This window comes from Festucalex cinctus, chromosome 14 (assembly GCF_051991245.1).
Source record: "Festucalex cinctus isolate MCC-2025b chromosome 14, RoL_Fcin_1.0, whole genome shotgun sequence".
Classification (NCBI taxonomy): Eukaryota; Metazoa; Chordata; class Actinopteri; order Syngnathiformes; family Syngnathidae; genus Festucalex; species Festucalex cinctus.
In genome coordinates, this window is record NC_135424.1 from 5,206,007 (window position 1) to 5,230,254 (window position 24,248).

General features: G+C 40.5%; 1 protein-coding gene and 2 non-coding genes across 5 annotated transcripts in view; 2 read left to right on the top strand and 1 right to left on the bottom strand.

The window, feature by feature from the left end:
* The window catches only part of LOC144001510 (SH3 and PX domain-containing protein 2A-like), a 52,455-nt gene that overhangs the window by 11,999 nt on the left and 16,208 nt on the right, over positions 1-24,248 (bottom strand). For 2 of the 3 annotated variants that reach the window (XM_077495868.1, XM_077495867.1), the window contains exons 6-8: positions 19,162-19,193; positions 9,322-9,450; positions 56-169 (exon numbers count right to left, since the gene is read on the bottom strand). In XM_077495868.1, the coding sequence (XP_077351994.1) occupies positions 56-169; positions 9,322-9,450; positions 19,162-19,193 (275 nt within the window). The remainder of the gene's footprint in view (positions 1-55; positions 170-9,321; positions 9,451-19,161; positions 19,194-24,248) is intronic. The other variant, XM_077495869.1, reaches the window with a different exon arrangement.
* Positions 2,865-2,937, top strand: trnar-ccu (transfer RNA arginine (anticodon CCU)). The gene has a single exon. It is a non-coding gene; the product is annotated as a tRNA-Arg (tRNA).
* trnar-ccu (transfer RNA arginine (anticodon CCU)) lies at positions 7,126-7,198 on the top strand. Its single transcript has one exon. It is a non-coding gene; the product is annotated as a tRNA-Arg (tRNA).

Here is a 24,248-nt window from a genome sequence, read left to right on the forward strand (position 1 = left end):
AGCGCCGTGTGTTCGCGTGTTCGGGTGGGCGTGCGTGCGGTTGGCGATGACTTACCTTCCCCGCTTTTTGAGGCGCCGACCTCCAAGTCGTCCCGTGTGCCACTGTGGGAGTTGAGATAGGTGGCGGGCACCCATCCTTGCTCTTCTGAGGTGCTGACAAACCACCAGCCTGGAGAAAAAAAAATAAACACAGCAAATGATGGATGTGGATTGACATTTACAATATGATTTCACCAGGCTCCTTTGGGTACAATCTGGGGATCAGCACAATAAATTGCAATACATTTTGTTGCATTTGAGCTTTTAATAAGAAAAAATAGAACTCTGCCATTTGTTTTTTGCTTCTAAAATTGTTAAAATATTTGCCAAACAGCTGCTTATTGAGAAGTAAGTTAAATTGAGTTTACGGCCACTATACGTTTGCACCTGATGTCCCTGCATAATCATATTGAACATGTGCCACGAATTGCTTTCCACCTTGACATTATGACCAGCAATTTGTCTTTCTTCAATGGAGGCTGTGCAACATACATGGCTGCTTCGTAATTGTCATTTATACTGCGCGTGTGCGTGCGTGTAGCTGGATGTTGTCAAGCTGTCCACTCTGTCATAGTGAAACAATTAATTGACATAAAAATGTGTTCAGATAATTCAAGCAGGACACTGTCAGTTTTCTGATTTCTATTGCTGAATCAAAGTCCACCATGTACTCATTAAATGATGAAATTAGCCTTAAATGTCCATCCTGTCATTGTTCACCCAGTTGGCAAGCTCACAAATTTTACTGTGTGGATGTGTGACTGCTTTCAGGCCTTTTTTTTTTTTTTTTTTTTTTTTTTTTTTTTTAAATTTAAATGTGGGAACTTGACTCATAATAGTATAACATCCACTAAATACGATTAAGTTGAATGGAAAATCTCAGCTTTATTTTGGAAAGCGATATTGACTCTCGACTATGTTCACAGCAATCATGTTAGTGTAATCAGTGCACATCAGCCATAGACGAAGGATATTCAAATTAATTCAAATTAGTTTGATTGAGTTCCTTTTCCATTACACAGTTCATGAATATTTAAGTTGAAACATGTTTAAAAATAAGAGTAAGCCCATGGCCTTTAAGTGGCAGACATATTTAATTGGCGTTTGGATTATGAACGGATCGACGGAAAAATTTCCCTAAACCGAAAAACTGAGCGACCCACTGGGCCGCATTATCACACGTGTGACCAACCCTGCATGAGCTCTCACAGCTGGCACCAAAACTCTCCTATAACGTACATAAATGTATCGTATGCGATACGCCGCCGCCCCGTACGCTTATTTGTTGTGGTAACAGAGACACAATGCACCTGACAGCTGCTGGAGAACCATAAAGAGGATGAGCGTTCCATCACAGCTGGCCCAATCCTCTGGCGCACGTGTTCCTGACAAAATGTTGTGTTTAGAGGGTTTTTATTCCTACCATGGGAAGAAGTGGAAAACCCCATTGTAATGGGTTGTTACCACGGCACTGTTTTGGGATCGCAGCAGCTTATTAGTGCCATCTCTGTGATTCATGTGGATGTGGTCAACGTTAGCAAAGCGGCACTATGGAAAGCCGTTTGGGAATTTATTCCATATCGTTGCTATCCATGTACTAGTACACTTAAGACAATTCAATAGATTAGTAAAATGACTAGGACTCACCAGTCAAAAAAGGCTTCTGCTGTTGGGCGTCGTGCCGGGAGCACCACCCGCTGGCTCGGACTCAAGGATATAACAAGGCATGTAATGTGCTGAGACTTTGCGTAAAACCCGAGACTCAAACAAAAAGCGGCACCCATAAATCAGTCAAGAGCCCGGACAACAAACCAACCCCAGAAAAATAACATGTTGCTCGTTGAGGTCTAAGACTAACAACTCCCTAAGGTCCATCGCACGCGGAGCAATGCGGCCGAACTAGATGGAAACAGTAAAACTACTTTTTATCCAGAAACATTTTGAGGTGCCACATACTTTATCATTGTTATTCTACTCAAGCAATTCAAGCCTTTCAGTCATATGAGAGTCTTTTTTTATGATATAGCTAAGCTAAGAGTAGTCAAGAGTAGTGACTAGTTAGCATAGCGGCTAACACAGCTAGCATGTACTCTTGAGCAACAACTTCAACATTAATTGAATTTCAAATGATTTATTCAGCAGCATTTTTTAAAATATACGTTTTTCAGGTACCTGAGTATCTTTAACAAGGTTCTGGCAAACAAAGCAAAATAATGGATATGACAAATAAAATCTCTACCTGGTCAAATAAAATTCTATGATGGTTTATCGCATCTTTTCTTTTTTTGACAAAAGTATGAAAAATCTCTAGAAAAAATGTCTTTCTTTGCTTCCCAAAATGTTGGCGCCTAAATTGTCCTCAATTAACAATCTCCTGTGCATACCATTATGAAACCACATGCCGTTTTGACTGCTACATCTGCGATGGTGCGACACCATTTACCTGCAATTGAAATTTCCAACCGCAGCAAAACCGGCAGCCGGTTGGCCACCCATGAAATCTTGCACAACCGTCACACTGCGTGACGATTCAGTCGCATTCGGCTGCATCGCACTTTCAAACATCTGTGTCTTCTGTTAATGACGGGAGGGGTTTCGTCCCATATGGCAGGTGCTTGGGCTGAGTTTATTAAACAACTGCCGCGGTATTAAAATGACACCAACACTATCCCATGGACGGCCTGACATCTGCATCTTCATACCTGTCACAGTGAATAGTAAATAAGAATGTCATATCTGTTTCCTCTTTTTCATTGTCATGTACATTGTACTGCTGCTTACTAAAGTTATTGTATTTTGATTTACTTTAAACCTTCTGGAACATAACCCCAGTGGCCTAATGGATAAGGCACTGGCCTCCTAAGCCAGGGATTGTGGGTTCAAGTCCCATCTGGGGTGGAAAGTTGCATTTTGAATGAGGCACCCCACAAACATATGGGCAGTCATTTTGGTGTCAGTCCAAAATGTGTACTAAAATAGGATTCACCTCCATCCGCAGCACTGAAACAAGGGTATGGGCTATTGCTGAACTCTTCTAAGAGAATAGTCTACAATCTGTGACTTCTCGTTTTTGTAATTCCTCTGTTCAAGTCCTTGATCTCTATCATAGTTCCCCTATTAGTATGCCAAAATTGTCCTCGAGGACAAAGTGTACTTGGTCCATTAACCTCAATCTGGATGTCAAGGGTATGGAATAAATACTCAAAAGGCTTGCCATAAACTCCGATTTGAGGGCGTAACTGACTCTTAAAGGAATTAGATTACACACAAATGAATCCCAACAAGCTGTTGAGAGGTGCAGATGCAAAGAAGCAGATCCGGATGGCCAAAAATTACACTACAGATGTGGGATGACGCACGTCATTTCTGGCAAACGTGCGTGCGCTGTTTTGTATAAGATTACAAACACAAGTCAATCACTGACGCTCTCGCCATATTTTTCGATGGCTGTTCATCACAAGCAGCCCCTCCCCGTGTTGCTAACAAGTGAGGAGTTTGACCGCAAGTCTTAGGCGACAGAATGCTTGTCCATTGTATCATTTTGGTAGCGTGTGCTCCTTTATCTGCATCCTTTACAGCACCAGAATGCATTTGAAAGAGGTGGTTGTCACTGTATTTTTTGCATGCACTTATTTCACTTTAATGCTTTGTAGCTATTAGAAAGAGGTCACAAAGGGGATATTTATAAAAGAAAGGTAAAGAAGCAGGGTGCTACGGACTGTTCTTAACATCTGGAAACTCCACACATGCTTCATTTTCACTGTTCCACACCAGATTGCAAAATATACACAAATTGTTTTTTTCACCATAAAGGACTGGATGATGTTAAAAAAAAAAGACCATGTTTTCAAACACAATTAATCAAGTGCGCTAACAGCACAATTTGACATTATTAGCCCCAAAACAAATGAAAACTTTCACGAGCAAACAACAACAACAAAAGCTCTACACTTCTCACACAAAGCACTGAATCAGCAGCAAAACAGATTTTTTTTTTTTTTTTCTTTTCTGGACCTGGAATGCTGTGGAATGCATCGGCGCAGCAGTCCTGCAGATATATGACACCACTGTCAAGTAGAGCACCCGTTTATTTCCAGCTTCTGTATTTATTAACAGTAGATCCAGTATCAACACACAAGAGGGGGCGGTATCAACTCCACGCACCCCCCCCCACCACCACCACACACGCACCCTCGCACACACTTCCAGTTTTCATAAAACACTGGGTTTCAATTACCTGGGCGCCTCTGGTGCACCGAAAAGGAGCGGATTGTGGGAAAACTACACACCAGACATTCAAGAACTAATGTTGACCTAAGGAACTGCGTTCTTTCCCTCAAGAACTGTGAAAGGATCGCCTCATGGCTCATGGTCCAAAAACGAAGCGCTGCTTGTGCCGGCGAGGCCCCACTGATGGGGAGACACAGCAAGCCTTCAATGTGTCAAGGGCAACCCCGGGAAATGTTGGTTTAACTCAACGGCTGCTTGCAGACTTACTGTCTTGCTTCCTAAGCTGCGATAATTGACTACTTGTGTACCACTCCGACAGCCTCTCGAGAAAATGGGAGCTTAAAAGCGATACTAGGCAAGCTTTCCAAAACACAGAATGGGGTTAATGCCTTCAATTGGTCCCCGTGGACTTCGGATGGAAATCTCAAAGAATGCGCAGGAAACGCACTGCGATGGGAGGCTGATGCGTCTTCCATCTGCTTCTGCGAAAAAGACATTCAGCTGTTGATTGCGTGAACTCGTCTGTTATGGTGGTTCACCGACAAAAGCCCCTTTGAAAAAAAAACATGTTGATGCTGCAAAAACCAAGATTGAAAGCGTGCACATGAAAGGCAAAAGCAGCTTTTGGTGAGACTTGCCAGTGTCTTGATTATCACTGAAAAAATGTGCAAAGCATGTGCTCGACCCGAGTCTACTGTCTTTCTGACAGGTTGGAATTTGTGCCAGATAAATGAAAAGTGGGGTGGTTATTCCGTGTGACACAATATGAAAGCCTTCAAGAGCACTGCAGTTTCTTATCATCATCCAAACTGTGTCTCGGTTCTGCCTGAACTTGAGTCGACAGTATAGACAAGTCCTCTGAGGACTTTGGATATCCATGCAAATATCAATGGCGATCCATCAGAGCTGTGCTAAATGCGTTGGGGAAAAAAAGCCTTGGAACACACCTCTCAATTAATCAATCCCTGATATTGACTGGCAAATTGTCCAGGGTATACCTCTTCTTCTTTACGTCAGTGGATAGATGGATTGGACCAGTAACCCCCTGAATGCTTCCATCCTTGTAGGAACAATTTCACAATTTCAACAAGGCCCTGGATGAATTTGGTGGGGGAAAACCTGACAATCCTGACAGACCCTAAACCCCTTTAGACACATTTGGGACTGAACTAGAATGGCTTGCAAGCCAGGCCCTCTTTATCCAGTGACCCTTAGGAATGCTCTTCTGGAAGAATGGCCAGAAATTCCCATGCACAGACACTTAAAAATACTGTAGAAAGTCTTCCCAGAAGAATGAACTATTATAGTTCCAGTTTCTGTAACGGTCTGTTGTAAGTTGTAACCGACAGGTAACCTAAAACCTTGACCCATGTTTGAGCCAGTAAACTTGACTGATCTTCCACAGCCTGAATGAGCGTAGAAACATAAGGAATACAGATGCTTCAGGGGGGCCTCGAACTGGTGATTACAATGTGTGACCTTCAAAGTGATGCTGCTGCTGAACTCCACCGCCATTGTCGCAATACCAAATAAGGGAGTAGAATCAACATCATCTCTCCAGTCGCGTTCCAGAGAATCTAGGTCGTGCTTCTTATGAAAGCTGCTAAAGTGACAGCTTGGAGTGGCCCGACACCTTACAAACACACTCCACATGATACGCCTTTCCCTTTCTATTTGTCACAAATCTGTACGTACAAATGGTGTGGGATTGCAAAGGATAAATCAAAAGACTTTCCGAACATGCGCTTGCTGAGCCGAGCACTAAAGCTCATCTCGCCCTCAGCCCCCAGACAGACGCCGGAGACTACAGTACGGATATATTTTTACCATGTGAGAGTAGAACAGACATCCAGCACATCCATCATGTCGTTCCAAGAGCCCGAGCAGCTTAATCTCCCCAGAATTTCCTGCAGGTTCAGTCGGCATGTCGCCAGCCAGTTGAACATCAAAAGCAGGTGAAGAAACCTTTTTACTTTCCAGGTTTTCCGCAGTTCCGATCTGCCAAAGCTTTCAGTGGGAGGCAGAAGAACATTAAGACGAGTACTTCTGTCCTTAATGACCTTTAGGTTCCTCATATGTCTTTACTTACTCCACCCTATTTATTAAAGTGGGTGGGGAAGGTACAATGCATACAGTACAAGTGCCAAGGGGTCTTTGGGCATTCCTGGAGTTCATTTGTAATTCATGAAGGCTTGTCTCGACTTGGAATGGAGACAAGTTAAACACTGGCTGGTCCTAAGAGAGAGATTTGCAACACCGGACTGGGCACAGCGTGCCTCGGGGTGCCCTTGAGGCATTGACAAAATGGCTGTAATAAGTACAACATTTCCAGGACTTAAAGGCTTTTTTTTCTGTTCCATTCAAATTTTCAATAAAAAAACTCAATGGAGAGCCTTTCAAATTCAACAAGGTTGGTAGCTTAGTTTTGTTGAACATCTCTCACGTAGTGTAAACTGAGGAGAGGCATCCTGGAGTATCCATTAAGCCATCGTAATGAACCAACCTCTCTGAACCACTAACTTTGGCAGGAAACGACTTTTTCCATTTCTCCTGTGCTACTCTCAACAAGCAACCCCACCGCCACCAAACTCCCACCAAGGAGACAAATAAAATAAAGTATGTGTAATCATGCGAAGGGAGTGAGGACAGAATTATTATAAAACACTTTTTTTAGTGAGGATTTAAAGCTTAGGTTTGGACAGTCTTAAGCTATAAGTTTCCTAGCATGGCCCATAATGCTCCTGTGATAAAACCTTTTCCTTTCTTTGCAAACGGGCTGTGTTTTTAAAAGGTTAAACTTGGGCTTTACAGGGTTAGGAGTTTGTATGATAATTTACCAAAACAGGACTACATACAGCCCCAGTGGCCTAATGGATAAGGCACTGGACTCCTAAGCCAGGGGTTGTGGGTTAAAGTCCCATCTGGGGTGGAAAGTTGCATTTTGAATGAGGCACCCCACAAACATATGGGCAGTCATTTAGGTGTCAGTCCAAAATGTGAACTAAAATAGGATTCATCTCCATCTGCAGCACTGAAACAAGAGCTCCAGCACAAACTGTAGCGTCAAGCCATTTCAGCGGAAAATACCGCTTTGGCTGGAGAAGTGGAGAAAGCTGGGCTCTCTTACAGCTCTGACCTAGATTCCCTGCTTCTCCAATGACATATTATTTAATCCAAGGTGAGTGACATGTGAACACCCAGTCAGCAACGGAATAATAAACAGCAGGGCAAACTCAACAGCTGACACAAACAGCGTCAAAACCGAAATTGTCCTGATTGCATCCAAAAACTGCAAACGTCTACAGATCAGCAGATTTCTGGCCTGCATCTGTAATTAAGAGATCAATATGTCAAAAACCATCTTTTTTTTTTTTTCTTTTTTGACTTTTCCTCCTTGGGGGAAATTAATGCTAAATTAAATGAGCTCTAAATTCCTCTCAGCCACGTGCTTGTGTTAGTGTTGGCAAAGCCATATGGAGTGATGTCACCCAGCCCGAATGGAGCGGTATGAGCCTTCTTCCATTGCAAGAGCTGTTGATATTTCATTTGCTGGAAACAAAATGTAGAACCAAGGCATCAACCTGAGAGCTTGGCGAAAATGTCCGATCAATGAAACAAATGGAAACGCACAACGGAGCATTTGGTTAGCATATCTTCCTCACATTCAAAGTTTCTGGGTTCTTGGTTCCCTGCTCAGACCTTTCTGTGTAGAGTTTGCATGCTTGGAAGTACATTTTCATACCGCATCCCAATAAATGGTCGATTAAAGACTCTAAATTGCCTATAGGTGTGAATGGTTCTTTAACACATTCACTGCCATAGACGATTTTAGACGTCAAAGATTATTTTTTTCCTGGACTGGCAGTGAATGAGTTATGTGCCCCTGCGATAGGCTGGCAACCATTCCTCTCAGCCAAAATCAGCTGTAAGAACTTTCAGTTTTCTCATGAACTTGAACAGGCTAAGTGCCACAAAATGGACAAACAAATCGAAAAAAGTTGGAAAATCATAACGAGAATAAGTACAGAACGTAGTCCATCACATTCTCCATGGATCATCGGCACACAGCGGTCAACTGAAAGGCATGGAATTTGACTTCCTCCAAGGCACTGGATGAAAGAACTTGTTGGTGTTGGTGTACACGTCTCGCTGTGGCTCCCCATTGGGCTACGATCCTACTGGAGCAGCGAGCGAAAACAAATATGTGAACCTGAGGCTCCCACACGTCACACTTCAAAGCGATCCCTCGCTTAAGACCAGTGTGACGCGGCGTTTCACTCACACCCATCGTGAAACCAAAGTCCCATTCCGTTCCTGGTCACTGTTTTCCTCCTCCATCTCTCTTTCCGTGGCATGCCTCTGAAGAACACATGAGTCCCATTACGTTTTTACTGTCTCAGCACACCATTAATGCTCAGCGTCAAACCCTTGTGGGCCCAAACCTCCCTGGCTCATCTTCCCATTCACGCTTTACAGCCGCTTTTGTTGTAATTGAGAGTTTTTACCAAAAACATATGGTTTGGTACTCCTGGTGTTCATTACAAAATAACCACCACACTACATTTTTTATTCTCCTGCCGTTAAAGTCTTATTGTGTGTTTGAATTTAATTTGCTGCAAACCATTTCAGGCATTTTCGCGTCTTCTCAAACAGACAACAACATTTGTGATGGTATCTAAAACCTCTTCGCCCCGTCCACGAACATTTTCCAAGGGTTAAACAGCTGACTAAGGACTCTTTGCAGCTGGCATTTGTAAATCAGGCATGTCTTGCTGGCTTTCCAATAAAGTGCGGCGGAATAATTAATACAAGTCTGGGAGAGATTGGTCTTGCCAGAGGCGGAATGCTGGCCTCTCGCCTGAACCAACAGTGGGACAAAAACAGGGCTGACTGCAGGCCAGAACGAGTCTCCAGATGGAGCTAAAGCAGGGTGGATGTAGGACAAAGGAGTCAAAAGAGGTTGTGATTGTGGAAGAGTGGAAAGACTGCATGGTAAAGGTGTTTCTGATACTTGCTGAGCATGCGATTTGTGCGTTTGTTTTGCTCACTCACCGCTCTCGCTCTTCTCGATGACGTCGACCACCTCACCCGCTTGCAGGCTGATTTCCGCCGGCTCCTGCTTCTCGTAACTGGCCACCACCACGTACTGTTCCAGGAGCATGGGGTCCGAGGCGTCCACACCTGGAGTTGACGGGAAGAAACAGGCTGTCAGCCAGCTGCCAGCCATAGGTCCCCTGGAACGACCGCTGGGCACCCGTTGTGCCATAGGCCACTTTGTCACTCGAGCTCAGCCAATCACAATATTCACAGGGCTCAGTGCATCTTCCCGAGAGTCTAGCCATAGAGGTGCATCCCCCTCCAGCCCAGCATGAGGGGCAGCGGAGATGCTGAAATTCTACAAGGAGATCATTATCATCCCGCCAAGGGAATGCTCAGGCAGGCAAAAGTTGAGAATCCATTGTGTGTTACAGAAACCGCCTCATCCACAGTGTCCAACAAGGCTGAAACCGGGTCAGGAGAAGCAGGTAGAAACATTAACATAGTTGGAATGAGAGCTCCAATCAGATGCCGCGCGAGTCATACAAGTGTTAAGGACAGGGCAGTTGAGAGAAAGGAATGGCTTCCCTTGGAAAATAAACCATCTGCTAAAAAGCCTCCTTCTCTTCAGTCGGGGCTGGAACTTGGAGGAAGAGTAGGGGGGTTGTGTACGCCAATCATAAGAGTCGGCACCAGAAGCCTTAAATAGAACCAGATGAAGGGGCTGGAACAGCGCTCAGAGGGATGGCCCTCCGTCTCCATGAAACACAAGACCTCGACCTACGGCGTGCAGCGCAGCCAATGGAAATGTTCCTTTCTCTACCTCGCTGGGTTAACCATGTCGACACCAGCGGCGACTTGGTTGCTGCTTGTTTTCATAACGTGATCACATTCATCTCTTAGTTCACTCCGAGTATCGGAATGCCCACTCGTGAGGCATACACAGATGGGTTTTATTTGCGAGGATACGCGGAAATGTGAGACATCACCGCCGCCAATAGCGGGGCAGCGCACCCGCTCGGAAACGAAGGCTCAATCATGAAAAGTCGCGCAAATAGGTGTAGTTGACTGAAATAATGCAGAGCTAACAAGAGTCAACTGCTGCAATCAATTCACCTATAAACAAATCTTTCCGCTGACCACACTTTAATGTGGGAGCTTTACAACGCGGGCACCAGTAAGCTTCTACTTTAATGTGCTTTTAAAGTTTGTTCACATAACAACAAAAGAGCTACTAATGACATGGTGTGAAACACTGCAATGCAGATTTGTTCCTGGTTTGATTAATACAGTATCACTGATACCGTGCCGATACAATACCAATATTTAATATGAATTAAGATGGCTGTGACATCAAGTTTCTTATTCTCAGAGGATTTTCTGTGGATTCATAATTAGTTCAAATCTAAGGCAGAATTTTGAATTTTATGATAAATGGGAAATACAGGGGCACACATTATAGCACGTTTGTATGTAAGTCGGAATACATAACAGACTAAATGCAGTAGTTAAGTTATAATTACAGTAAATATTTGTAAACAAAACAAAGGCCATAAATATGTTTTTTTTTTTAAACAAAAAAAAAACTGTAAGGCCTTACAGTGTCAGAACAGAACTTCTTGCGCTGTGTGGCAATCTAGTCTTACACCATCATGCAAGCTAATTTATTGTGCACTGTTTTTTTTTTCTTTTTTTTTATTTATTTCAGTTTAATTCATCCGTGACCACTTTCATAACTTAAAAATGTTGTATCTTAATTCATCTTTCCCCATTGAAATGAATGAAAATTTCATTGAAAACACTCTCAAAAACAACTCCAAATTTGTCATGTCATGTTCAAAACATGCTATTCGTTAGCCTGTCTAATCCCAGTTTGCATTGTTTGTTAGCATTAAGCTAAGTGGACTTTCTTCTAAGGCAAGTTTAGTGTTTTTTATTTTTAAAATACACATATAATTGTCTTTGCTGTATTTTTAGTTTGACAGTAAACTTCAACTAGGAGTGGCATCAAACAACTTATAGCCTTTTTTTTTTTTAAGAATTATTTAACATATTCCAAATTGCTGTGCATCGCAATCATAATTCATGCAGGACAAGGGACCAAGTCTTCCTGAGACTAGCAAAACCCCTCAAAAGGTTAATTTGCCTATAAATGCCACAAGAAGGCAGTAAAGCCACTACTTTTGTGGAAATGAATCTCCTCGACTCACCTCAACCTAGTTCGTTCTAATGGTTAACTTTTCTTTTCATGGTGATTTTTACGTCCACGCATCCCTTCATCATGCTTGAAAAGAAAAGTCTAATATTTTAATCTAGGAAAAGTGGGCGGGGAGCAAATGAATCATTTATTATTCAAGTGTGACAAATTGTTCCTGGAAGGAGAAAGTGTGTTCTCGCATGAGGATGAAAATTACGAACATATCAATCCAAATGAGGCTTAGCAGTAGAAGACAAGATTGGATTTAACTGCCATTTCACCAAAGAAATCACCTGGCGACCTCAGTCCTGAAACACACTAGAGAGTCATACTTTACTCTGGATGTGTCTTAGTTTTCCAGATTAAAAATTGACATCTAACTTAATCGTTTCTGAAGGTCAAGTCAGCACCATCCGTTCTCCAAATCCTACCGTTGAGAGCCCGACATGGGATTACTGCGGTATCACAAACGTCATGTTGCATTGTGAAGGACGTTTGCCGAAAACCACATTTGCTGGAGACAGAAACACAACTTCTATTTGAGGTATTGTCTCCTCGTCTTCCAAGTATAATATGACGGTGGTTATAATTCAGTTGACGCAGGCAAAAGCATCCATTTTCCTAGAAGTACATAAGTGTTTTTGCATTCGCTGATGACTTACTTGGGCGGCTAAATGAGGACGCGAGTGCCACGGTGCTTTTTACGGCTCGTAAAATTCAGAATGGATTCATGCGTGTGTTAGCTTTCCTCTGTAATTACTCATTTCAAATGCAGTGGGTTCACATTTATAATAGTGTCCGTATGTTGATGCTTTTTTGACAGGTTTAGAATCATTTTACTATTCTACTAGTATTTATTACATTCTTCATAACTAATCAGGTAATCAGATGAAACTAGATTGCATTGTTAAATAGCAAATGTGACTTTGAATGTGTTTGGCTTTAAAAGGTGGGGCGGAGCTTGGCCTGGTGAGTGATGTGGGTGTCAGTTAATGAAAGAGGAACTTTTTTTTTTAATTATTATCATTTCTTAAGGTTTTGCGGTCAGGCAAAATGAGCCAATTAGACACTGTAGAGACAGAAGACATGACCGAGTGTTGCGTCAATTATTTGCTCATGCGAACTGGGGCTCACAAAGGTGCGGAGTTGATCATGCAAGCTTCGTTAGCATGTGCTCTGTATGCATGCTAGTAGGCCATTTCATTGGGCCGAGGTGAATGGTGGGGATGAAACGAGGCTACGTTTAAATCTTGCTAGCAAGTAGTAGGTGGAATACATTTTAATTGAATTGTTATTGAACTCATTCACTCCCGGCCATTTTCACAAAAGCAGTCCCGTTCGCTCCCGGCTGTTTTACTGGATTTTGACTGATTTTGCAAGGCCCACAGAATATTGTGTTCCATTGCTATAAAAGCATGGAACCTATCAAAAGAAAGATTAAAGTCTCTTCTTTCATCAGGAAAAAAAAAAAGTATGTTTCTATCTGTTTCCGTTTTGCAGCAATTAGCATTAGAATAGAGCTAAGTTTCATCAGTTTTCAAAAATCTATTCAAAATTGTAAGTAATTGAGCTTTTTTTCTATATGGCCCTGGTTGATCTCCTTTTGCTCTGCTGCCACCTGCTGGCCGTTTGTGTAATAACTACCATTTCTGCAGCCGTTCTTTGCAGTTGAGAGGTTGCATCAAAGCCTTCTGTATGCTCTAGCATAAAACAAAAACAAAAACAAACAAAAAACGTATAAATACGTCTTTGGGACACTTAGAACTTAAAAAAAAACGTATTTACACATTATTGGGAATAAATGAGTTAAGCACAGTAAATCATTGCTAATGTCAAACTGAGCATAACGTTGCAGTAACTTACAAAATATTAAATATGTTTACTAATGTTGGTCATAATTGTGATACGTGAGCTACATATTTTTCAGGTGCTACTTTATGCAAAAAGTTTGAGAACCACTGCTATATATAGTAAACTTAACGGATTTTAGATAACCAAATGAGATACACAATTAGAGACGCAACATTGACAGACATATTCTCACCACATTAAATAACATTCACGAGTAAACAAGAGACCTTGGATAAGTATGCAGCAAAATCAGTGCGTCGGGAAAAACAAAAGTTAATATTTCAAAGCCGAGGAAAGGAAATTGAGGCAAAACAACTTAGCACCTAAATGGTCTTGTTTCAAATGCGTCAACCTCGTTGCTGCATATTAAATATGCATGCGCTGCGACTATTCATTTAACGGCCCCAGAAAAGAAAAGTATTTACTTCTTGGCTCGCATCAGATGGCTCTATTAACTTCTCGCTGTGTTTATGCCTCACGCGGATTTATCCGCGTGCTTCCTGATCTCCACCCTCACACTCCCAGTCGACCAAAATCCATCCAAACCTCCAAAAACCCACCCGTGCATGCTCACCCATCACCGGAGCTGCAAAAAGACTAAGACCGTTAAAAAAAAAAAAACTGCAATAATTACTCACGGTACTTCATCAACAGAGTAACTTTTCTTCGCGAGGAGTCAAAATTGGCAGCGCCTTTGTTTGGCTCATCAGCGGCAGATGTGCAGCCAGATTAGCAAAGGTCACAGGACTGCTGTTCAATGTAGTGCAGATGTACTCATGTCACTGCATCACTATGTAGCCCTCGGCGGGGGAAAGGTCACACCGAGGACTGACATTTCCAAGAACAACTCTTTAGTTAAGACAACCTTTACGAGCTTGTTAGTCGGTGTTATAAAAAAAGAGCTTTGTTGTATTTGATTTAGAAAAAAAAAAAAAAAACTATATAGGAGAAAACATTCACTGTTTCTCAGTAAATGGAGTTTTAATAGAAGTCCCTATGGAGCCATTTATAGTATTAAGTGGCAATGGGAGGAAATGGAACAATACATTAACACCAGTTAGTCAATAGCCCCTTTTGTAAAACCAAGATTTTTTTTTTGCCCCTGCCTTTTTCCAAATGCTCTTCTGTACAAAGGGCACCTAACATGGAACGGGAGGATAAATTCAAGATGTTATTTTCTGCTTTTGGAGATACACTAATCCCCCTAAGTTATTGATGGGTGTATTGATGTATCAATATTTTACACCTCAATATGATCAATACTAATAAACAAATGAAAAAAAGCCCATGCGTCACGTGCACAATTGTTTGGTTCACTATACAAGCTGTCTGACAAATGCGAATATGCATCATGAACACCAATTGAGCAATATTAAAGTAAATAAATACATAAATAAATCTATGATTTAATTTGGTAGTTTAACTAACATAACATAATGAACTAAATTAATTCTGATGTAATTATGATTTATTTGCTTTTCTTACATGACATTTGTTCTAATGAATAATCCTGCTCACCAAAGGTATGGTTCATTAGAGTAAAATGTCATTTCGTTTAAGTCATTCATATTTAATTGAATTCATATTTATGCCAATTGTTTCTTTATGTAACGTACAATAATGGCACAAGTCATTATAATGCACAGAATTAAACCATTTTTCAGTCTGCGACAGTAATATTAGTCATTCTTCACGGAGGGTAAAGAATATACTCGAGATGTAACGATATCCAAACATCACGATACGATATCACGATATGAAGGTCACCATACGATAATTATCACGATATTGTGTGGATGTTGGCGATACAAAAAAGGTCATAATATTGGTGGGGGAAAAAAAGAGCTCATACACACAATATTGTGCTTTTGTACAGTACAGCAATGAAAAAAATTGTAAAAATATTATAATTATAGAAAAAAAAATTGTAAATATATATACATGTATATAAATTGAGGCACTTACTTGCTAATACTCGAATCACAAGTATATTACGTTCCCCTTCATCTGACCATTAGCGTGGATTTTAAACATAAAAGGCCAAAACATGCCATGTGAAAATTAAAATGGCCCAAAATAAGTAGCCACCAGAGGGTGCTAGAACTGCACAAAGGGATATAATCAACTAGACTTTTTTTTTAACAGATGTGCTGCTTTTCATATTGTGACATGACGACGACGATATATTGTGGCAGATTTAATATCGCAATATCACGATATTATTATTATATATGTTTTTCAATATTTCTTACATTTTTTTTGTTTGTTTTTTTTAATTATACAAGTAGAGCTTCTTTAAATATTACCTAAAATTTTGAGCCTAGTAAGCTGCATGATACTATGACGACTGTCCATCATTTTTATGCAACAGAGTACAGTAAATTTCAACGTTGAGGCATCATTTATGACTCAAGTTGCATGCACTGAAGCTGAACCTGGTTTGTCCCCTACAATGCCTCCTTCTTGTTCTGTGAATCTCATCATTGTGTATGAGAAAGTAAAGGGGGGGGGGCACAGTACTCAATGGCTCTTCATTGAGAAAGAGGCTGGCGAACAGTGCAGAGTTGTCCGACCGTTTGCCCTTAACGATTTCCTGTGCCAATTTTGAGTCATATCCATCTGCAAACACAAAACACCTCTTGACCCACCCAACATTTCACCCGTGCATCGGTTTACCCTTTTGGCCCCCCCGCCTGAAACGTAGCACAAACACAAACGCTGACAGAGGTGCAACCAGACACATACACACACACCCCATAAGCCCCCCGGAGGCCTGCAGCTCAAATAAAGACAGCAAGGCTGCACACATAAACACGCTCCCTTAGGTTGAGGCGCAACACTGAAATGGTTTCCACTTGCCACGTAAACCTCCTCTCCATCTGCTTTTCACATGCGCTGCACCCCCGAGCGCTGCGCCGCTTTTTCTTCTCGTGCTGTCTTCTGACTTCTCACTTTCATAATACACACAAAAACATGTCAAATGCTCCAAAAATATCATACGCTGCCGAGCCTGGATATAGTTCGACGTGACAGGTTGACATGAATGTTTGGGGAAAATGTGTATCTATTCAAACTGAATTATGAATGAAATACATATAGAAATATAAATGACTCTTTAATTATTTGGTATGAGATTTTGAGTTTTTGTTCATTTAAAAAAATTAAATCAAAATTACGCAATGTCACTAACCTCAACGGTTGAAACACGTTTCCCCATTGGAAATAATGCAATGAGAAGTATTGAGGGGTTCAGCAATCAAATATTTATACCCAATGGATTAATTAAGTAATTGGATAAAAAATAAATAAATAAAAAAACATTTTGCATTAACTCGTTCACTCGCAGCCACTTTCACTGAAGCAACCCCCCTTCACTGTTTTACTGGATTTTGACTGATTTTGCAAGGCCCACAGAATATTGTGTTCTATTGCTATTGAACCTACCAAAAGAAAGATTAGAGTCTCTTGAAAAAAATAAATAAATATTTCGATCTGTTTCTATTTTGCAGCAATTAGCATTAGAATATTGCTAAGTTTCATCATTATTCACAAATCTCTTTAAAACTGTGGCGAAAACAGCTTTGTTGCAATGCATGGCCCTGGTTGATCTCTTATACTCTGCTGCTACCTGCTGGCCGTTTTTGTAATAACTACCATTGCTATTACCATTCTCTTCAGTTCAAAGGCTGTATCAAAGCCTTCTGTATGTATCTCTAGCATAAAAAAAATCAAACATGGAAAATGTATAAATACGTCTTTGGGAGCATGGTAATATTTAAAATAGAAGGGAGAAAATGAGTTGAACAACGATAAACGATATCATTACAAAATATGAACGTGAGTTGCACATATTATTTTTGTCCACTTGGGGTCACCAATCCTCACTGTAGTATCCGTGACTTCAAATGTGTGGGGCTTTAAAAGGCGGGGTCTGGCGTATGTAATTGCCGTCTGTTAGCTCAGGTGGGCCATTTGTTACGTGTTTATTTCGTTAGCATTTATTCGATAAAGCGGTTGAAAGTGCACCACATTACAGTTCAACACTTTCTAACTGCCGGTGGCAGGCTATATTAAATTAGTTGTTTGTTGATATTTTACACAAATGACAAGAACTGACGTTAGTTAAAAACATAATGCCTTAATGAACTCCAACCAAAAAAAAAAAATAATAATAAATAGCCACAAACACGATGAAACGGATACTAAAATCGAACAAGTCAAAGAATTAAGAAATCCCATTGTAATTCTTTGTTGCTAGCTGTGTTGACTGTAAAACTCTTGTTGTGGAAACAACAGAATTACAAGAGACAAACACAAGGCTGCCATTTTAGAGCACTCATTCTCCCTAATCTCTCCACAAAGACTACTAAACAAATGGAAAAAAAACAAAAGATCGATTGTGCGTTAGCCGCAAATGTCGCGCTTTGCCAGGTAAACACAACGCACACACATCCTTGAGCGCAAGCTCCCAACCGCTCGCATTCTCAGCAAAGTCTAGCGGGATACTGGCACCGTGTAATTATGGAAAGCATAAAAGATGCAAGCTCCAGCACAAAAACTTCACCGCAGTCTGGTGGAGGGAGCGAGGTCAAGCGTTTCATCTGCGCTAACCGCTAACGTCCAGCGGAGGTTTTTACAGATCAGTAAACGCATAAACACATGGCGAGCGTCGACGCTCATTAAACGCTAATTAGGACGACATGATGAACTTTCCAGGGCCGCCTTGCTTCGACTGAATGTAGGCTACTTGACACACAGTGCAAGAAATGTTTCCATTTTGCAACGGCGCTGGAATTCCTTGTTGCGTAAAAGCGTAATGCCATGGAACATATGATAAATTTAGGTTGGAAGAGCTTTTTCTTTTTTTGGTGGCAGATCTGGTCAAGTGGAGCAAATGTGCACGATTGCAAAAAAGAAACGTCATTTAGTCAAGTGTGTGCGGGTCTTGCTAGACTACACGCACACACGAGTGACAACTAACAGACACAAATATACTCGCGCAGCTGCTCGCCAAAGCCTTTTGCATACTTTTATTGCTGCCTCCTACGCCCGTATCCCCATGGTCAGCTGAGTCACTCACACTTTCTTCTCCCTTGCACTCTCTCCTCTCACACACCCACTACAACGCGCACGCACGCACACACACAACTCCGACCGCCAGCCCCTGGCAGAGAAACTTTAGAGACACAAACAGGTGGTCCATCCAGCGCCCACCCATCATTTTCTTATGACGGGTCAGTCGGTTCAAACAAATAGTTTTGATATGGGAAATTATTTTAAAAAGATGTATTGTGAAGCCCCAATTATACACAGTTCAGGATTTACATTTTTGTTTCTGTGGAATCTATCCTCAGATATTGACTTCACTCATTCATGGCATTTGTGATCTTATTGTAATGCCATAAAATGCCACAAGATGGTGCAAAATCTCTGGCTAATAGGAAAGTAATAATCCAACCTTCATTTTGTCTTTTCTGTTTTTGTTTTGTTGTTATTTATTACTATCCTTTTTGGATAGCTTTGTTTTAGTGCATTGTATTGGTGTTAAGGAAGTATGTTGAAGTGAGCTGTGCAATCTGGCAATGGGATATTCCTCAGTGATTTGTTATCAGAGTTTGTGGTTTATTTACAGTTTAAACTTCATATAGGCAACTACAAACATTTTGAGTTGGGCATCAATTATTCAAGTTTGGCCTCAGTCTCTAGACCACAAAATTAAATAATACAATAACATTTATAAGAGCCGTAAACAGCGAAATCCGAGGAGATTGAATACAATGGGTGCATTTCTAAAAACAGATCCTTACCCGATTTGCGCCTGCCAGAGCCTCCGCAGTCCCTGGGAAAAAAGCAACACAAGAGAGGCACGGTCATTTTCGGGCTTGAGCTCTCAAAGCGAGACCAAGCATTGATGCAACTTGATTAATCCAGCGTATGAATACGACTCAATCTATTTGTGGGACGGTCCCAATGCGGTTGGCACGAACACAGCCGACCAAACCCTCATTGGGAATGCATGTCGAACTTGTCGCGATATCAAAGGGATGTGGAGACCACATAGGAGTGTGTGGAGGATCTCAATCATCAACAAGGTGTCATAATTCAAGTAGAAATTCTACAGAAGGTTAAACAATTTGGAAGTCCGTGTTTCCAATGTCAAACTGATGCCATCGTAACACCTTTGTCAACGTTGAAAGAAACATCTAACAGCCATGCCATAAACAAGTGTTTCAAGTTAACTATTGTATTATATTGTAAATGTTTGTGTAAAACGTGCTCTTAACGGTTAAAGAAAAAGCAAAGAAAAACTAAGTTTATCCACATATTCAATATTAAATCAATAAAATACTCTACATTTGATGGGAAGTGACAGTCTAGGTGCTAGCTAGCTAGCTAGGCTAGCACTAGCTTCTAATGTTAGCAGTTGCTACTGAAATAAATGTCAGTATGTTTTTGTGATATTCCTTAGTTGTTTTTTGTTTTTGTTTTTTTTTTTTCTCAAATGTTAGGGTTAGTGTACAATCTATTTGGCTAAACTAGTTTCTACAATCATGAGATAGCACTCCAATCTGTCTATTTTAGTTATATTCTTCCACAAAGATTCTGTATTCACCCAGTTTGGTATTTTTTCATTTAGCTCAACTTGTCCAACTAGCGCACCCTAGTGTTTATTTTTTTATTTTTATGACATCACATTACTTGTATTACAAAACCTGACTGAATTATGTATTTATTTATTTTTTTATGTAAAGTTAATCCACATTAAATCAGAGTTCATCATTTGCAACACCGATTTATCACATTTTAAGTTGTCATTTTTTTCTGGGTTTAACTTTTTACACTATACAGTCCAAACAAGTCCAAATTTAGCACGGTAATAGTAAGCAGTACTAAATAACGAAATAAAGAAAGACAATATGCTGTTTACGGTTATTTAACGTTTACAATTACTGTGACATTGATGCTAATTTCCGTTAGCCAGTCTAAGTTAGCATTAGGGTAGCAGATTTTCATTAGATGAAATGATATGGTTTGGCTGAATATTTGGGTGGTTAAATAAACAAAATGTTTTCATCATGAGTGGGCCTGGAACACATCCAAAGCAATAAACGCGGCTTCACTATCTGTAAAAACTGCCTATGTTACTGGAAGCCCACGGAATTGAAGAATTGCCAAGTGAATTCATGTTACTTCATTAAAGTACACTTACATTTTTGAACGAATCCGTGTAAATATGGATCGTGGCGTGACGCGCGACGGGTTAGCACGGTGGCGTGCAGAGACACTGTGGCGTGACGCTAATGTGAGCTGACACCTGGCGCTCTCCAGCGGCACAGACGCTGCGGCCAGTTATGGATACGAAGGCATGTTTGGAGAGAGCTTCTCCAACATTTGCATGCTTGGAACAAAATTCAACTCTTGTTTCATTTATGCTGATTTTCCAGAAAAGAAAATATTTGCTTAACCCTTTACATACGGTTCAGTTTCCATCCACGGCGTTCTGGGTCAGTTTTGACCTGGGCCAAGAATATCCTCAGAATAATTGTATTTCAATTATGAATTACAGATCTTATCAAAATAGCCTGATTATTAAATGGCCGAGCTGGCCTGTTGAGTGACGTGAAAATCAGTGAATGAGAATGTAGCATTGGCTGGCTGTTAATTGGAAAAATGATGGCATCAGTTGAGGTCATCAACAAGTTGAACCAAGAATGTGCTTGTGTTACTGTATTTCATTACAATTTGTTCAATAAAGCGCTTAAAAGCACAGCAGCGGCTAACCGAACCACCTATGGAGAGATTTAAGATCCTTCTAACTAGCGGTGGTAAGCTAACTAGCGGTGGTAAGCTAACTAGCGGTGGTATATTACACATATACTGTATACGAAGGACCATAAAAAAAACCTGTGATACAATTAAGTCGCAAAAAGTGGACTTCATTGTGTATTTTGGGTCACTTCAGAAAAGTCAGGGCATTTCAAGGTGAAATAATGACATTTGTAAAATAGCAAAACGACCTGTATATTATGTAAGGCTCAGCTTAAATAATAATGAACGGTCAAGATTTGAGACAATTGGAGGAAAAAATTATCCGGTTCAAGGCGAGCAACGCTTATTGCTTGAGTAACATCCAAACACGAACTGGATTCATGTGTTAGTTAAGATAAAGTCACTCTTGGCCGACTCCCACTGTGGTTCTGGACTCATGAATCCCTGAGGAGACATTCCAAATGACGAGCATTAGATAACGACCCAGTCCGGCTTCATTAAAAAGACATTCTTTAATATTGAAACAGGGCCGCAGCAAAATATTGAATTAGCTTGTGACATAGAAATGTTTCCATTGGCTCGTCGGGAAGATGAGAAGTGGAAATGATGCATGGGGAGGCGTAAACATGAAATGATGGACGTAAAGTAGATGACCTGCGAAGCGAGCATGTGATCTCTAGCACGGAGTTGGGAGGACGTTCTTCCCGAGAGGAGGACAAAGAATGCAAACTCTGGCTCGCTGCACGTTGTTGCAATCTTGAATCTCCAACGTGTGCCAAATCATTAGCCGTGTGGAGATTACACATTTAAAAAAAAAAAGTTTTATCACAAAGTGCTGCTGATTAATCTCAGGGTGAGGTTGTTTGCAGAATCAGTCAATCAACTGCTGTTTCAACTTGTAATATAAATCAACATGTCTGTCAAGCTATCGTCCTCATGAAGTAATAGGATTATATTGCACGAGAGTTATCTCAGTTTTGCTGGCGTGCGGTTTTACAGCACAAAGCCATTAAAATGTCGAGCACTTGTTGGGTTTATTTTCACTGGTTTTTGTTTTGTTTTGTTTTGTTTTGTTTTGTTTTGTTTTGTTTTGTTTTGTTTTGTTTTGTTTTGTTTTGTTTTGTTTTGTTTTGTTTTGTTTTGTTTTGTTTTGTTTTGTTTTGTTTTGTTTTGTTTTGTTTTGTTTTGTACCAGGACTGGATGGATGGATGGATGGATGGATGGATAATTAAGTAAAATCTAATAATAATAATAAAAACAATAATAATAATAATAATAATAATAATAACCACGACCCTTGTGAGGAGAAAGAAAATGGATAATAATAATAATAATAATAATAATAATAATAATAATAATAATAATAAAATTAAATATTGATACGACAGTAGGTGTCCAACTTTTGATGTATTTGACTGACTTGTGCTCGCGATTTAGAATAGGGATGTAACGATATCCAAACATCACGATATGATACGATATCACGATATGAAGGTTACGATAAAATAATTATCACGATATTGTGGGGAGGTTGGCGATACCACAAAAGGTCACAATATTGTAAAAGAATGAGCTAATACTAAAAATAATAATAATATACTTAATATTTAGGCAATTGCTAATGCTAGCTCACATTGAGTTCCTCCACATATTGACTCGCTTCACAAGCATATCACGTTCCGCTTCATCTGAACATTATTAGCGTGGATTTGAAACATAGAAGGGCCAAAACATGCCTTGTTAAAATTAACTAAAAAAAAAATAGCCACCAGACGGTGCTAGAACTGCACAAATGGAAATCAACTTGACTTTTTAAACAGATGTGCTGCTTTCAACACATTCATTGCCAGACCAGCAAAAAAAAAAAAAAAAAGCATAATTTGACGTCTTTTTCCGTCAATGGCAGTGAATGAGTTAATATCGTGACATGACGACGACGACGATACATTGCGGCAGTTTTAATATCGCGATATCATGATATTGCCGTTATCGTTCCATCCCTAGTCTAGAACACGTCACAAAGACAGAAACCTTCAAGATTTTGGCGACCGTATTAGTGGCTGAGTATGTACATTGCTCCGAAGCCACATCCATTATTAAATCAGCCATCCGGCACTTGTATTAGGGAAACTAATCTACTCCGTGCGTCATCTTTGGTGCGCCTAGTAGAAATGGAATGCGTGGAATATTACCGCTGTGCGCCAGACATACATTACACAGACATCAGGGTTGACCCGGGATTAACCTCGACGGGAGGGAACCGGCAGCTCGGGCCTCGACCGCTCGACATCACAAAGCAGGAAGTCATTAGAATAGGGCAAGTTGATTGTTTAAAAGCCCCAGACGAATGCACAAACAAAGACCGCGGCGCTGTGAACTTGCGGGGGGAAATGATGTCTGTTTGACCAAACAGCAACCACTAATAACCTCCCATGTGGGGAAAGCTAAGTGTAAAGGGAAACACGAGTCTGTAAAAAAGGAATACTTTAGTGCACTCCTATCAAATTGTATAAGAAATGTAGAGAAAGGTTAGTGGTGGGGTTTTTGTGGTGTTATGTGGTGAAGTCTCAGGGGCATTGAGGTCAACTGAGACATCTGCAGTCGAACCTGTCATATTGCAGCCATGTCAGTCTTCGCAGGGGATAAAGAATATACAGTGCAGGCAATTATAATAAGTGTCAATTATTCGTGGGTTTTCGCTATCTACGGTTGAACCCGCTCCCTGTGCATTGCAGGAGGAAGTGACACAAAATCACTTTAATTATGTCATCACTTAATGATTTTCTACTGTTTCGTACTGTATGTGTATGTTTGATTTTTGTTGTTGTGTTATTGTCTGCATGTGTTGTTTAAACATCCCTAAAAAAAAAAAACTAAAAAAAAACCGATTGATGCTATTTGTTAGCTTGCCTATAGTGTTTTCCATTGGTTGTTAGCATTAAGCTAAAAAGACTCATCTAAAGCAACACTAACGAGAATTTTTTTTTATGTGTTTTATAATGAGAAATATAGCACTATAAAAACGTACAAAAATGTCATAAAATAAACTGTTTTTTGCCACATTTTGTTACTTTAATTTAATAGACATTGTCCTTTTCCTTCTGTTATGTGCGCTTTGGCCACC